General features: G+C 45.7%; 1 protein-coding gene across 1 annotated transcript in view; it reads right to left on the reverse strand.

Annotated features, from left to right (window-relative positions):
- Ephb1 (EPH receptor B1) overlaps positions 1-15549 on the reverse strand; it is a 427245-nt gene that overhangs the window by 299437 nt on the left and 112259 nt on the right. The window contains exon 2 of the mRNA XM_034484387.2: positions 2657-2721. Within this exon, the coding sequence (XP_034340278.2) occupies positions 2657-2721 (65 nt within the window). The remainder of the gene's footprint in view (positions 1-2656; positions 2722-15549) is intronic.

Raw genomic sequence — 15549 nt, forward strand, 5'->3', positions numbered from 1 at the left:
TAAAAAAAATTCAGAAATTGCTCCCAATCTCAGACTACTGTGGTTGTAAGCCTGTGGGCATGGGTGAGAAAAGGAGGAAGGGGAAGTTCTCCTTGTGCTGTACTGAGACAGACAAGGCCCTGAGCATCCAAAGCAAGACGTAAAGTTGGATATAGAAACCACTGGTGAGTCACTAGCATATGCAGCCCCTACTCAGGATAACAACAGAGACAGGAGAGAAATGGGCATAGGATGGACACATGGTCTTTAAGATATCCCTCTCAACCCAGGCCAAGGTTGACCATCCCACTGGTTGCTGTAAGCCGGTCAGACTCAAGAGGTTCTTGGAGGATGAGTTGAGGACTTCTCTGGTTGTAGAATTCCTGTAAGAAATGCACTAGAAATAGCTGTGTCATGTTAAGAACAAGGTGTGTGTGTATGGAGGGGGGGAGGGGATTTGGGCATGAGGAAGAGGCAGTCAGAATGTGAGCAGCCCAGATAGCTGCTGTCTTGAGAGGGCAACACTTGACTTTAAACATCTCCCCTCAAAAAAAAAAAAATCTTCCTTGTGGAAGACTGAATGTTTAAAAAGATAGGTGTTATGTACAAAAAAGAAAGACAAATCAAGAAAGGAAAATCTACAAATCATATATATATATGTGTGTGTGTGTGTGTGTGTGTGTGTGTGTGTATAACAAGACATATACCATTGTAGATATATATGTGTGTGTATATATATATATATATATATATACACACATATATATGTATATATACATACGTGTGTGTGTGTGTGTATATATATATATATATACACACACATATATATGTATATATACATACGTGTGTGTGTATATATATATACACACACATATATATGTATATATACATACGTGTGTGTGTATATATATATATACACACACATATATATGTATATATACATACGTGTGTGTGTATATATATATATACACACACATATATATGTATATATACATACGTGTGTGTGTGTATATATATATATATATATATACACACATATATATGTATATGTACATACGTGTGTGTGTGTGTATATATAAAAAAGACAAGACATACAAGCAAGCCAAAACTGATTTGTAGAAGGGGACAAGCTTTGAATATGCAGGAATCCTAGACAGGTCGTCTCATCAACTTTGCATGAAGCCCCAGTTCAAGTGGGCTGTTTTACCCTGGTTGCCAACAGTATTTCTAGCAGTATTTGGACCAGTCCAGCATGAGAAGCCTTTGCTAGGTCCTAACTCACTGTTCTGGGGACTGCTAGCTTCATCATGGCTCAAAGCATGGCACTTATGTCTGGTAGTGCAACCTGCAAATGCAGTTGGGGGTGGGATCTGGAAATGACAGCCCTGGGGAGTACACCCCTGAGAGCACCTGAGGAGTTCTTAGGATAAGGTGAGCCCTGTTGTGCTGAAAGTCCCCTGTGGATGCTACTTCACCAAACACAAAAAATCAAGGGCAGGAGAGGAAGCCTGGGACCACCCTGCTCTACCTGAGTTCTCTCCTTGCATGGAAAAATGAACCTACTCTTCCTTCTGTACTCTCCCTTTATCATTAAGACCCAGAGCCAGCCAATCACTGTACAGGACATGCAAGCATCTTCTCTATCCCCTCCATCCCACTGTGGTTCACCGTTTCTGATCACTCTCCTTCACTCCTCTCAAAGGGCTCTGTGAGCAAAGCATTTTAATCTGATTCTTTGGATACACCCAACACGGCTGAAGGAGCCTCATCCATGCCTTTCTCCCAGCCGTTCTCCTATCAGCAGGTGGCCCTTTTACTCTGTTGCCCAGATCTCTCCATCTCCTGGAAGATTAAAAACCCCAAGGACCATCTGACTGAGCTGGTTCTAATATGCTCATCCTGACACCCTCCACCCTGCCTTCTTCATTGCATAGACTTGTGCCTCATGTCTATTCATGACCCACCCTTTAACCAGATGTTCTTCCTTCCTGGAGCATTTTCCCAAGGCCCCCCATGCCATACCTACCAAACTTCTATTTGTTCCCCTAAATCCAGCTCACATGAGTCTTCTTCGTTAACTTCTTGATCCCTCCAGTTCCTCATTGCGATCTCTGTATCACATGAGACCATTGATCTCTCCAGTGTCACAGAGAAGAAATGTGCCCTAACTCATCCATGAACACGATTGGTTTTCAGAGGTGACCATGAGCATCACAAAGCTGTTCATCATAGCTACAGGGTCTGGCCAGGTATATAGACACTGACCAAATGAATGAAGACTGTGTCTCTAAGGCAAGCTCCAGGTGGAAGACAGCCTCAGCCCTTCTGACTGCCAGCCCCTTCTTCATGTTCATGGCCTCTCTGCAACCTGTGGGTACTGCTGATCTCTGGTGTGCTATAAAGGCGTTAATGTCCCCTTTCTGACATATCTATGGCTTGTGTTGCCTGAGAGCTAGTTGTCTGGAGGTACTGGGTCAAGAGATGCTCTGTATCACACATAAGGGAGCACTCAGGTCCGAGACCCTGCGGTGCTGCTTTTTAATAGGCAGTGTACCCCACACTTGCTCTGTGCACTGCTACCCACATGTATGGCTCAAGGAAAGCTCTGTACCTCCCCTCCACCTTATGGGACCAGGACCTCTCCTGCAGGACTGAAGGATGCTGGTGTAATACTTACCCCAGAGGCAGGGTTGGCCGTCCATCCCAACTCTGCAGTGGCAGTCCTTGTATCCATCAATGTTTCTGCAAATCAGAAAGAGAATGGAGCATGAAGCTATGTGTGATAGTAGCTGGTACCAGAAATAGTCTTGGGTATCTTCACATCTAGGCTCCTTTGTGACGACCAAGACACAATGAAGGGACAGAGTCTGCTGAGACCCATTGCAGACCTCATGTTCTCTCCAAGACTTCCCAGTTGCCTACGGCTTGATCTATCCTGGCACTCACATCTTGATTTCCTATATCCAGCATCTACCCACATCGCATTACTCGACTCAAAGGCTTTCTCAGGGCCATGCTGACTCGGTAACCAAACTACAAGCCCCTCTCTAGCCTTACTGGACCCTCTGTGTGTCCTCTTCCTCTGTACCTAGTTAGGTACAGCCTCACTTCCCTCCCCACAAATTCCCTGGCCTCCTCCCATGTGTCTCTGTTGATATCCTTAAATGTCAGTTCTTAGACACCACCTAAATACTAACATTCCCACAAGTCTCTTTGCCTCCCCTCTCCCCCCAGTAACCTAACAGGGGCTTAGAGAATTTAACAAAATGCAGATCCAAAACAGGAATGCAGTTTCAACCCTAGACCAATCCAGATAAACATTGCTTTATCTCCTGTTGGTCTTCTTAACCTCCTGCTCCTAGCTCTTTCTGTCCCTGCCCCCCCCCCAGGCAATGGCTGATCCATTGTCACTAAAAGTAAAAGCTAGCTGGGCAGTGGTGGTGCACGGTGCACAGAGGCAGGTGGATTTCTGAGTTTGAGGCCAGCCTGGTCTACAGAGTGAGTTCCAGGACAGCCAGGACTACACAGAGAAACCCTGTCTCAAAAAACCAAACCAAACCAAACCAAACCAAACCAAACCAAACCAAAAAAGTAAAGCTATTGTCTTTAATTATATAGCATATCCTGCTTTTTTCTGGCTGCTTTCAAGATAATAGTTTTAAGAAAAACTCATTTTGAGAATATCATAGTTTTTCCTTTGCTATTGTTTTGTTGGTATTGGGGGGGGGAGGAGACATTTTGAGCAAGGGTCTTATGTTGTTGACCTTGAACTCACAAACCTCCCCAGTCTAGCTCTGGAGTGCTGGTAGAACACACTTGTATCACAAAAGCCAGCTTCATTCTTTCTCACTCTTCATTCTTTCTCAATTGCTCTTTTAACACATACTCAGACATAGGATTACTGAATGGTATGGTAGTCATTGTTTGTTTGTTTTTTTTTTTGAGAGCCATCCCTTCTATTTCCCATGGTGATATTACTCAATTACATTCCCACTAGCAGAAACAAATAACGTCGCCTTTCTCTGCTTTCTCACCAGTGTCTGCTGTTTGTCTTCTCCATTGCAGCCATTCTAAGTGGGGTGAGATGATAATTCAGAATAGTTTTGGTCTGCATTTCCTTGAGGATCAGTGAGGCTGAGCACATGTGTGCGTGTGTGTGTGTGTGTTTGTGTGTGTGTGTGTGTGTGTGTGTGTGTGTGTGTGTGTGTGTGTGTGTGATTCAACCTCCTCCTCATGCTTATGTGGCAAATGACTTACCCACTGATCCATCTCCCCAACCATTGTACTTTTTTCATGCGCTACTGTTAATTTTTGTATCTTTCCATTAGATATGTCTATGCATTATGTCTGCTTATTATTAACTAGACTTTGTTGGGGCTGAGTGAGTTGAGTTCCTTAGACATTTTCCCTACTATGTAAGGTCTCTCTCGGTCCTTCCATCCTATTGTTTCCTTTGCTGTGTGGAGACTTCTTCATTGGACAGAATTCCATTTGTCTATTTTTGCTTTTGCTTCCTCCATTTTTGGTGTTCTTTTTCTCATGTATAAAATATCTCTGCCTATGTCAAGGCATTGAAATATTTCCTCTAGGAGTTTCATGGCTTCAGGGCTTTTATTATTAATTTCAATTGGTTTTCATATACTTTGAGACATGGGAATCTACTTTTATTTTTCTGCATATGTATGCCCAGCTTTGTTAGATCCATCTGTTGAAGAGACTGTCCTTTCTTCAACAGGTTCTCTTGAAGCATTTGTCAAAGGTTAGCTGGCTATAATAAATGGATTCCTCTTTCAGAGTTTTCCTTTCTATTCCATGGGTCTGTATCTGTCTTATACCATGCTGTTTTGATTACTATAGCTTTGTGGCATGTTTTAAAGACAATCATTATTGAGAACAAAAAGGTAGATACATGTAGTTAGTACAATAAAACATTTTATTATGCTGAGGGTCATCACACAAGGTTCACACTCTAAATTCCTAACTACTGTCCTAAGCCTGTCTCCCCAAGGCTGCTCACTTGTTTGATGTATCTTAAATGAAGGCAAAGTCCAGTCTGTAATTTGAGAGTCTCCAGCCACAGGGCAGATCAAGGTGGTGTCTCTCCAAATGTGCATAGTACAACACTGTTCATGGTCTCTGCTTATATACTATCCAATGGGCATCATGAGGTTCTAGGACTGTTTCTGGTTATCTTGAGTGAGTGATGTCACTGAGTTCTGGTTATCAGGTGCAGTCTTGGGTGTAGTTGGGATCCCAACTAAGCTATCTTTACATGTCTAAAAGGCATTTTTACTATGTTCAATACATGCATTATGATATCACCCACTTTTTTTCTTTTTGCACAAAATTGCTTTAGATATCCTGAATCTTGTGTTTTTCCATATGAATTTTGACATTGTCTTTTCTAGCTTTGTAAAGAATGTCATTGATACTTTGATGAAAACTAACTATACTGAGTTTGCGATTGCTTTGAGTAGAATGGACATTTTGGCAAAAGTGTTATACTCTCCTAATCTCTGATCAGGAGCTATCTTTCTGGTTCATGTGGTGCTGATATTTCTATAATGTTTCTCGGAGAAGTAGTCTAGTGATGCTGTAAATTTCATCAGTTTTGCTTGTCTAGAGATATCACTTCTTCTTTCCTTCACTTCCAAAGGTAAATATCTCTGGGTATAATATTCTTGGTTGTCAGATTGTTTTTATCTTTCTGAACTTTGAGTGTACCATATCATTTCCTCTTAGCCTATAAGCTTTCTGCAAAGAAAACTCTGCTGTTTGTCTGCCACAAGGGGTGGGGAGAGGTCCTCTTAAATGTGATCTGGCACTTCTCACTGTTTTTAGAATTCTGTCTAGTAATTTTCATACTTTGAGTTTGAGTATCATGGAGAAGACCTTTATAGGTCAAATCTATCTGAGGTCTTTTCGGCTCCCTGAATCTGCATGCCCATCTCTCTCCCAGGGTTAGGGATATTTGCTACTATCGTTGAATACTTTTCCTGTGTCTTTTCCATCCCTTCACTTTCTTGAACACTCATAACCCCAAAAATAATTTGGACAATGGGGCTCTAAAACTCCCAACTCTCAAGGCAAACCCACCCTCTCCCCCTTTTTTTTCTGAGCTGGGATGTTTTGAAAGACTCTGCTTCCAGTTCAGAAATCCTTTCTTCTTACTGATGTAGTCTATCAGTGAGGCTCTAACTCCATTTTGTATTTGATTTGCCAAGTTCTTCAGCTCCAGCCTTCGTTTGATTCTTCTCCGTAGTCTCTGCCCTTCCACTGCAATTCCTCATTCACATTGCAAGTTGATTTCTTAAAATTCCACTGACTCCTCTGTTAGCATTCTCTTGCATCTCAGCAAGGGTCCCTGGGATCATTATTCTGAATCATACATTGGCATCCTATCACTTTTCTTTTCTTCGGGGTCTTTTGCTAAAGAGTAGTGTACTCCTTGGGAGGCATTGTATTTCTGGGCTTCTTGATATTTACTGCAACTCTACCTCAATGTTTGCACATCCCAAAGATTATATGTCTCCTTCAATTGAAGGGCAACCTTCATATGAACATCTTTCAGCTGAAGATGTTTCTTAGTGTAGTCATCTGGTTAGACTAAGTTGGATTTACTTCCAGGTAAGTGCCATAATACAGTCTCTATATAGATTCTTTGGCTAGAATCAATAGCTTTTAAGATGGTGCATGTGACAGTGGGAACCATCTGATTTCAGATGGTGTGGGAGCAGGGACAATCTAGTAGCCATGTGGGTGTTCTGATTGGTGCATAGAACAGCCAACAACTACTCAGGCACTCTGGTGATAAGGATGGCAATCCCAGGCATGCAAAATTAAGTGGCCCTGCTGGAATGAGCTCCTCTGTCACTGGTAGTCTCCTATAATGGCAGTGGTGGCACTAGGAACATGGAAAGTATGGGGGAATGTGCCCCTAAACCCCATTTGGTCATGAGCATTGAGAGGCATGTCCTCAGGGAAAGCACAGCAGGCAGTAGTGGCATATGCTGGTAGCAGTAGCGAATGGCAAAGAGGCATGAGGTAAACAGGCCCAGGTCCCAGAAGGCAAGGGTTTTGTTTCCTTGGGTCTTAGGGCTGGTGCCACATGCTGTGCACCACATGTCCTTGTTGTAAAGGGTACTGCATGGATTTGGGTGCTGGAGTCACCTTTGTACTGCTGGGTCTAGTTGGGGGTCATGAAGCTCTCATACTTTATGGGATGGGCATAGGCAGAAGTTTACATTCCCACTGGGCAGAGGCATATGAATTCCTCTATCCTGAAGAGGGTACTGCTTCTATCACTCTAGTAGCCAACAGAGGAGGAGGAAGAGGAGGGGGAACAGTGGGGAGAAGGAGAAAGACAATCTAGGTTCTTTCTCTGAGAAGTACTATGATGCAAACTCCAGGTAGCAAGCTCTACTTGGCTCAGCCTACCATGACCATGGAACTCCCTTGCTCCTACACTTCAGCTATCCCTGGAAATGGGGTTCTGTTGTGGCTGTTCTATTGATTATTCCCCCCACCCCCAATTCAGCATCAATGATGTGTTTATAAAAAGATAAAGAGATAAAGAGAATATGTTCTGTGGCTGTGTGGAGAAGTATAGGGGAAGGGGATGTCTCCGTGGGCCCATGCAGAGGCATCTCTTCCCACTGAGGGACCAGCCACATACTGGTATAGTATAGAATAGAGTTTATTCAGGGCATGGGGAGGGGAGTTAAGTGGGTAGTAGAGGCAGAGATGTAGGAGAAGCTAAGGTGGGAGGAGTAAAGAGAGGAAGAGGAGGAGTAAAGAGAGGAAGAGGAGGAGTAAAGAGAGGAAGAGGAGGAGTAAAGAGAGGAAGAGGAGGAGAAGAAAGAGGAGGAGCGAAGGTAGAGTCGGAGAATGAGAGAGGAGGACATGGAGGCTGATGTTCGCTTGACTGTAGCAGTCAAAGGTAGTTGGTATATCTAGGTTGGGTATTAGGTTACACCTCTGATTGTAAGGATATCTTGTTATTGATCATTACTAAATATATAAGGCTTTGGATAATCTAAGCATTAGAATCTCATCTGTACCGAGCCCGTGTGGTTGGCGGGATAGTCTGGGCACTGCCCAGCCTTGCAGAGACAGCGTGGAAGATTGGCAGAGCCATCTCCCATGCTGGTGTCTCGTGGGTGGCAGAGCTGGTGTCTCTGGCTGGCCCTTTCTATCTGCAGCACACATGTGGCCTCTGGCCATGTGGTTGAGCTAGGCAGAGCCACCGCAGCTTAGAGGCAGAGAGAGAAAGAGAGAGAGAGAGAGAGAGAGAGAGAGAGAGAGAGAGAGAGAGAGAGATCTTTGACATACTCATTGGTCAGTGCTACTCCAGAAAGCTGCCTACACCAGAGCCCAAGACAGACCTCCAGACACAGGGCCCTGGGCATCCTACATCCCAGCATGTAAAGCCACAGACAGTGCCCTTGACTGCTAATGGCCACTAGAGAAGCCTTCAAGAAACCTGAGGACCTGAGCAAGTCTGATAACAGACCATCAAGAAGGTTCTTCAGGAACCACAAACAAGGGCCAGGCAGTTACTAGGGGCCTGTGCAGAATGCAGACCATGTGGGTATCTATAGGGCCAGGGCCAACAGGACCACAGAAAGCTTCCATCTGCAACTTGGCAGTGTGTACCATGCCTGGAGCGCAGCTAGCCTCTCTGCCACGATGGATTTGGTGGCGCACATTTGGAAGCTGCCTGGGAGAGGAAAAAGCTGCATTTTCTCACCCAATTTGGGCTTCCGTTAGGGTTGAGCCTGGTGCTGTCACAAGCAACACCACCAGAGCATCTTGAGTTTGTTTTCCCTGCCGACTGCCAACAGCTGGGGTCCTTGGGAAGAGCAAGCTTCCCTTTTCTCCTCATCTCCACTTCACAGCACTAATAACACTCATAATGACACACCGCATTTACATAATACACTTCTCAGAAGGTACTCCAGGAGCCCCTGTAGAAGCTCATCTCCATGATCATTAAAATATCTCTGCCAGGTGGGTCTGAAGCAGGAACAAAAGTACCCATGTAACAGAACAGGAAACTATGGCGCAGAGAGGGACACTACTTTCTGAAAAGTCACACAGCTTTCCACCTTGACGTGGATAGCCTCAAATCCCAGCACAAGTCCCATCAGGCAGATCTCGAAGCTTCCTGCAGCTCTGGGATTGAGGAAGGAGTTAGGTGGTGCTTTCTCTTTGGGCCACAAAGCCACAAAAAAACCCCAAAATGCAAATTGATGCCAACCAAAATTTCACTGAAGGGGTGCTGAGTTGGCTGGGAATAATGGTGGCAAAGGAAATGGAGTTCAGAATCAAAACTAAGAACAGGATTACATTTCCAAACCTTCCAGGGACGCCTTTGTTCTGTTAATTCCATAAATACAACCTCCGTCTCCATAATAGTCATAGGCACCCGCTTTAGACGGTAATTGAATCTGCTTATAAATAGTATTTTCCATGCAGCCTATCAGACAGAAGTTGCAGCAAGAGGCATCAATCTCCTTACATTCTGTCCAACGTGGAGACAGGAGACCACTGCCACATGAACCCCCCCCCCCCCCCCGTGTGATTAAGGTTAGTTGCTCTTCTGGAATGGGGAGCTCCTGATTACAGCTTTCCGCTCTGGTGGGGGCCGAATAAAAGTGATTTGGGGAGGTTTACATCTCCCTGGAGAGGAAGCGAACACTCATTTGCATTTATAAAGCATATTGAGGGTTCTGGCAGAAAGTTATGGTGGAAGCGCAATTAAATATTTACCGTCACTTCTGCTCTCAAACAGTGGCACGGGGACCAGACCAGCTGGAAGGGCATGTGTTGCTGTCAGATCCAAAGATGCCTGCAGGGGACAGGGCTCTGGGACCCATGCCCATCACCTCCTAGGCTCCACCCCTCTGGGAGCTCATGTATCATGTGGGGAAAAAAAAAACACTAGGTCTGGGTAGATGGGTTCAGACCCAGCTCTCACCCACCGCCATCTTCTCTGAAGGATGGGGCCTCATGATAGTGGGTAAAGGAAGGCGAAGCAGTATTGTCACTGCTGTTGTAACTTGGTCATTCCCAGCTTATGTTCCTGGTCTATGGGGACAATCTGAAGCACTGGAACCTACAGGGTGCCCATAAGGCATTTATTTTTAGGAAGGTAATGACACATTTCCATCTTGACCCCCACCCCCACTACCGTTTTCCTTGCATTATTGAAAGAAGAGGAGTCAGTGATATGCACTGAGGATACAGGGATGGATGAGGATGTGTGTAGTGGATGGGTTCCTGGATGGGAAGCAGTGACACCTGGCTCCCTGTTCTGGCTGCACACTAGAGAGCTCAAGGCAATGAGCAAGGGTTTTCTGCACAGGGGCATGGGTGTGTCTGTCTCAGTGAGCCGGCTGATTTCCTTGACTAGGTGAAGGCAGCTTTGGAGAAGGGAAAGTAAGATGACCATTTACTATTCCACCAGCCCTTTCAACAGGAACTGGGGGTGGGGGGGGTGGCTTTCGGGTCAACACCGGAAGAGGCAAAGATGGGTTGAAAGAAACTAAGTGGGAATCTCCTCTAGAGACAGCAGGCCGAAGTGGGAGGCAAAAGTGGGAGGCAGAAGGGATCTCTGGCAAGAGCTGGACTGACCGGCAAGAAGGAAGACGCACGGAGGAGCCTGGCAGGATGAACCCTTTACCTCAGGGGACATTTTCCTTTAGGAATTTCAGCACAGGAACCTCATGACCCACCCAGCAACAGTGGGCCATGTATGGGGGTCTAGGTGGTGAGGCCACGTCTAGGCTGCCTCTATGGGAAGAAAAAGGCAGCTGCTGCCTGGCTCTGCCAGCAGTTTCTCTTTCTGTCTCCATTGGCATTTGTGGATATATTGATATTTGAGGGGGAATTAGATACCTGTCGTGATAAAAGAGAGATAAATAAACTCTCTTTGTTCAGGCCAGCCATTCTTTTTTGGAGAGACATAGATTAGACATTCAGTTGATTTACAATGTCCTTCTGTGGTGGTAACAATACACACAGGCATGGAAGGATGAGGGAACAGTAGCTTCCGGTGGTTTCTGAGGCAATGCCTGATGTGTATTTGACAAGACAAGCTTACCAGGCACAGAGCAGTGACACCATTCAGTCCTTTCCTGACAGCCCACGAGAGTCCTGAACCTGGGAGCCACAGCATGGTGTGCTTCACAAACCAGGCTCCTGTCCCCTGGACACAAGAACCTAAGAGTCTTGCCCTATGGCAGACATGGCTTAAGCAACCCTAACTCTCCTTTGCACGGAATCATAGGAGGAGACTGTGAAATGATGGCAAAGGGGGGTTCAAGTATCCTTGTACAAAAGTTTTTGGGGAGTATGTGGGGAAGGGGCCCCATACACACTCCAAAAATAAAATGAGAACAGCCAGAAAAGGTAGTCCTTAGGGAGCTTGCAGCCAATCAGGAAACAGAAACTAACCCAATGTTCATGCAAGTAAATCTTTAATTCTAGCCTCTAGTGAATGACAGGAAGCTGGTATGCAGGGACAGTTGTGAACAATGAATTAAAAAGGATAGGGTTGTGGGTAAGCACACCGAAGCCCTGGCAGGCAGCTGGCATTTGTTCCCTTCCTTTCCTGGCTCTTGGCTCTTGAAAGCACAGAGACATGACGACAAAAGACAATGACTACTCTACTTTCTCTCTCTCTCTCTCTCTCTCTCTCTCTCTCTCACACACACACACACACACACACACACACACACACACACAGAAAGAGAGAGGACACACAGACACACAGATACACAGACACACACGTGCACACATACACACATGGCACCTACACATGTGCACATGCTCACATACACAGCCCTAAGACTGGCCCATGCTGGCAGGTATAAGGTGACTTTACAACTCCAGTGTGTGCTCGGGGTCAGGAGTGGGCACAGGTAAGCTTTCTTCCTTTCCTGGGGACCTCCATGCTACCCCAGACCCAGGCCTGCACACTGAGCATGTCAGCCTCAACCCTACACACTGGGCAAGCTGGACTTGTTAACTCCTGAGTGGCATCTACCTAGCCCTTCAGATGTTCTATGGTCCCCTGGATCCTCAGCTTCTACAACATCGTCTCATCATCAAAGATAACCAGCCTAATTTCCTAGCACTTTCAAGCCTCCCTGTGGTAGTAAAGACTGGCCAGCTGTGATTTGGTCCCTGTTTCTCTATATTGGCTCAAGATGAACCCAGGAAGAAGCTTTGTTAGATCTGAGTTTGGGGGTAGGGTTAGGTGATTGTCAACTGCTGAGTGTACCTCACCAGCCAGGCACCTAATAGGGTCTGTATTCTGCCTTGTCTGGAGCCTGGGCCCAGTAAAGCTGCAGTAAGAACAGTCTCCCAGCAGGTTTCCGTGTCCCACCTCCACCCATGGGCCCAACCCATCTAAATCTCTCAGCATTTGTTCTCTTTGTCTTTCTTCTCCTCTTCCTCCACACTAACTTCCCTCCAAACTTTTCTATCACCCTTCCATAGCACCCATGCTTTTGATAGCTCAGAGGTATTTGTATGTGTATAATACATACGGACATGTTTATGTATGGGAGTGTACACATGCATTATGCAGGTGCATATACAGGTCAAAGATCGCTCACTGAGCTAAGAGCTCAGTGACTTAGCTAGGCTAGTTGACCATCAAGCCTCAGAGATCCACTCATCTCTGCTCTTCCAGTAATAATTACAAATGCACCCCACCACAGTGTCTGGATTTTTATGTGGGTGCCCAAGATCTGAGTCCTTGTATGCCAAGTACTTTACCAACATCCAAACTGGTGTTTGCTTCCAAATCACTCATCAGCTTCCATTACTTCTTCCTTCAGGGCACTAATTTCTTCTCTGTATCTTTTTTCCATTCCCTAAAACCTGAATCCAGGCTCTATCCCTGCCCCTGTGTCCAGGTTCTGTGGCTGCACACTGGGACCCACCTCTTCTGCGATGTTTCTCCAGGAGCCCCACCTGAACTGGTCTCTATGCCATTGACATAGACATTGACTGTCTGTGACCAATGTAAATCATTTAGCTTTGGAGGAATCTATATGACCACCCTCTCCCTACCCCCCAAATAGTTTTATCCAACGTTAAGCCCTATGTCCACAGAGTGACGTCACTTTCAAGGGTTTGTCCAGGGGAAATAGCTACCAACAAAAGGCAAAAGAAGGGCCCTATTTTATGAAGATGCAATTCAAGGGATGCTGGGAAGGATACTGATGCAGGGACAACTGGTACTGATACGTCAACTGGGAGGGATACTGATGCAACGACAGAGTGACAAGAAGCACGCTCTGCTGGGACAAGATGCTCCTTACACTTAGGACTCCTGTGCCATTATGTTGTCTTACAATACCAAAATTCAGAAACACATATTTCACTTTATCTTCTAGAAACACCTCTTTCACCACACCTTCTCCCCCTATTTGTGATTTTCAGACTCTTATCTGACTGGATGATTGTTACTAATGTCTGCCCTTCCAAAATCCACCTGACCCAAAGATACCTCCTCCAGATGGATCCCCCAAAGCAAACCCTTGTCCCACCTCCTGTCCTTCCTGCTATTCCGCCTTCCTGGGGTGGCTCTCGTGGTCCACTGAAATAGTGGATCTTGAAGTTTGACCTGGCTCTGCCCATGGAGGTCCACTTTGCTCTGGGTAAATTGGTTCCTCAATGGCTGGTTTGAGTTATTGTGTTTGAGCACCAAGAGAGGAAGGTAGGGTTATGATTTTGGCTTCGAGTTTCATGTCATGCCTGCTTCCTCCACCATAAGCAGTCAATAAACCCTACAGACACAGATTCAATTCCCTGCAGTGAACAAACCACAACCCAGCTGGGTGTCAAAGGCCTCACCTCTGACAGAGCACCCCTGCCCACAGCCAATAGGAACAAGCCCAGAAAGAAGCTCTGTATCAAGGACACTCATTTGACTAACACTTATTTGCTTGCTTTGCCAAGTGCAAACCTTAGGCAAATGAAAGCTATTATTATGCATGTCTCCATTGATTGATGGGTGGTAATGGCCAGCAAGGAAGAGAAACAAGCTTGAGTAAACTGAATGAGCCAATCCAACCCATCTGTTGAATGACTGACGTACTGAATGAGTCTGAACAGGCATTCAAATTGGAAATACAAACTGTGAAATTTGCTCTTTTAAAGGACATACAGATCGGCACAGTCCTCCCCGCAACGCCTTTCTCCTTCTGTCTCTTTTATGTTCCAAGGTACAATTGATTATGGTAAATAAAAGAAGCCACAGCTTACATGGGTCACAGCACAGTGACTCAGGGGTTGGGGTAAGCTCCAGATCTAGCACTGGTTCACACAGAGGCTCAGAAATAAGCAGAAAGACCTTGGTGTAGTTCTAACGCTCCTCCCACCAAGGGCCCTTCCCCCCAGGCTCCTAGAGAAACAGATTCATCCCCAGGCACAAGATTGAGGTGGGGTACTAGGAAGTGCCAAAATACCTTGAAAGGGCTCCGTTCTCTGCCCAGACCAGCCTTGGACATGATGTGTGACTTACAAGAATCTGCTTCCTCTCTGGCTCAGAGGGTCTCTTATGGCTCCAAGTTCTGATATATAAGAAACATAGTAGGCAATTAAAGGGGACCTCTGTCCCAGGATGTGGCCTCTGCATCCACAGTCACCTGTCTGACTGGACCCCATGGTGGCGTGAGAGTGTGTAAACTAGTAATGAGGCAGGAGTTTCACGAGTAAGTTACGGAGCTGACTAGAAAAGGTTTGCTAGAAATGCTATAACACACCACTACCCAACTGACTTAAAACTACAGGAAGGTATCGTCTCCCAGTTCTAGAGGCCAGAATTCTGTAAGCTGTATGGAGCGCCACACTTCCTCTAAAACCTATAAGGCAGAGGCATTCCTTGCCTTCTCTGGTGGTTCCTCGTACCCTGGTTGTTGGTATTTTACAACTACACAACTCCAGACCACCTTCAGCCTGGGCATCTCACCTTTCATTTATTATGGACATTTTATAAGAACACACCAGTCATGCTATAGAGGAAGGTACCCAACTCTGGTATGAATCAATGTTAACTAACATCTGCAAAAAACTTAGTGTGACTTCCCAACTGAAGTCACACTGCCAGATACAGGAGGTTAGGACTTGGACATCTCTTCTCCATTCCCCACCCCCACCCCCAGGAAACACAAATCAGCTCATAACAAGAGGGGTAAGACATTTGAAAATATGGTTGTTAGATGTCTCCCACCCAATACTTGGGTCCCATGCAGATGTAAATGAGGCTAGGTATCACCTTCAGAGTCTTCCATACTAGCAGGAAAAGAACAGTTGCTCTCCATTTGTTCTATCAAACATTCTCCACCTTGCTCTATCCTGGGAAACACTCCCTCACCAGGGACGCATGACGGATTGACAGCCTACATGTGCATTCCCAGCTCCTCTTCGATAACTGCTGAGAGTAGTGACCCTCTCCAACAACTATGGTCCATTAACATGGTTCCCTGGCCTTGCTCGTCAAGCCTACAGATGGTGATTGCCCAAGACTGTTGCTACCATCCATGGGGCACACCA

The sequence above is a fragment of the Arvicanthis niloticus genome, chromosome 21 (assembly GCF_011762505.2).
Source record: "Arvicanthis niloticus isolate mArvNil1 chromosome 21, mArvNil1.pat.X, whole genome shotgun sequence".
In the NCBI taxonomy this organism is placed as follows: domain Eukaryota; kingdom Metazoa; phylum Chordata; class Mammalia; order Rodentia; family Muridae; genus Arvicanthis; species Arvicanthis niloticus.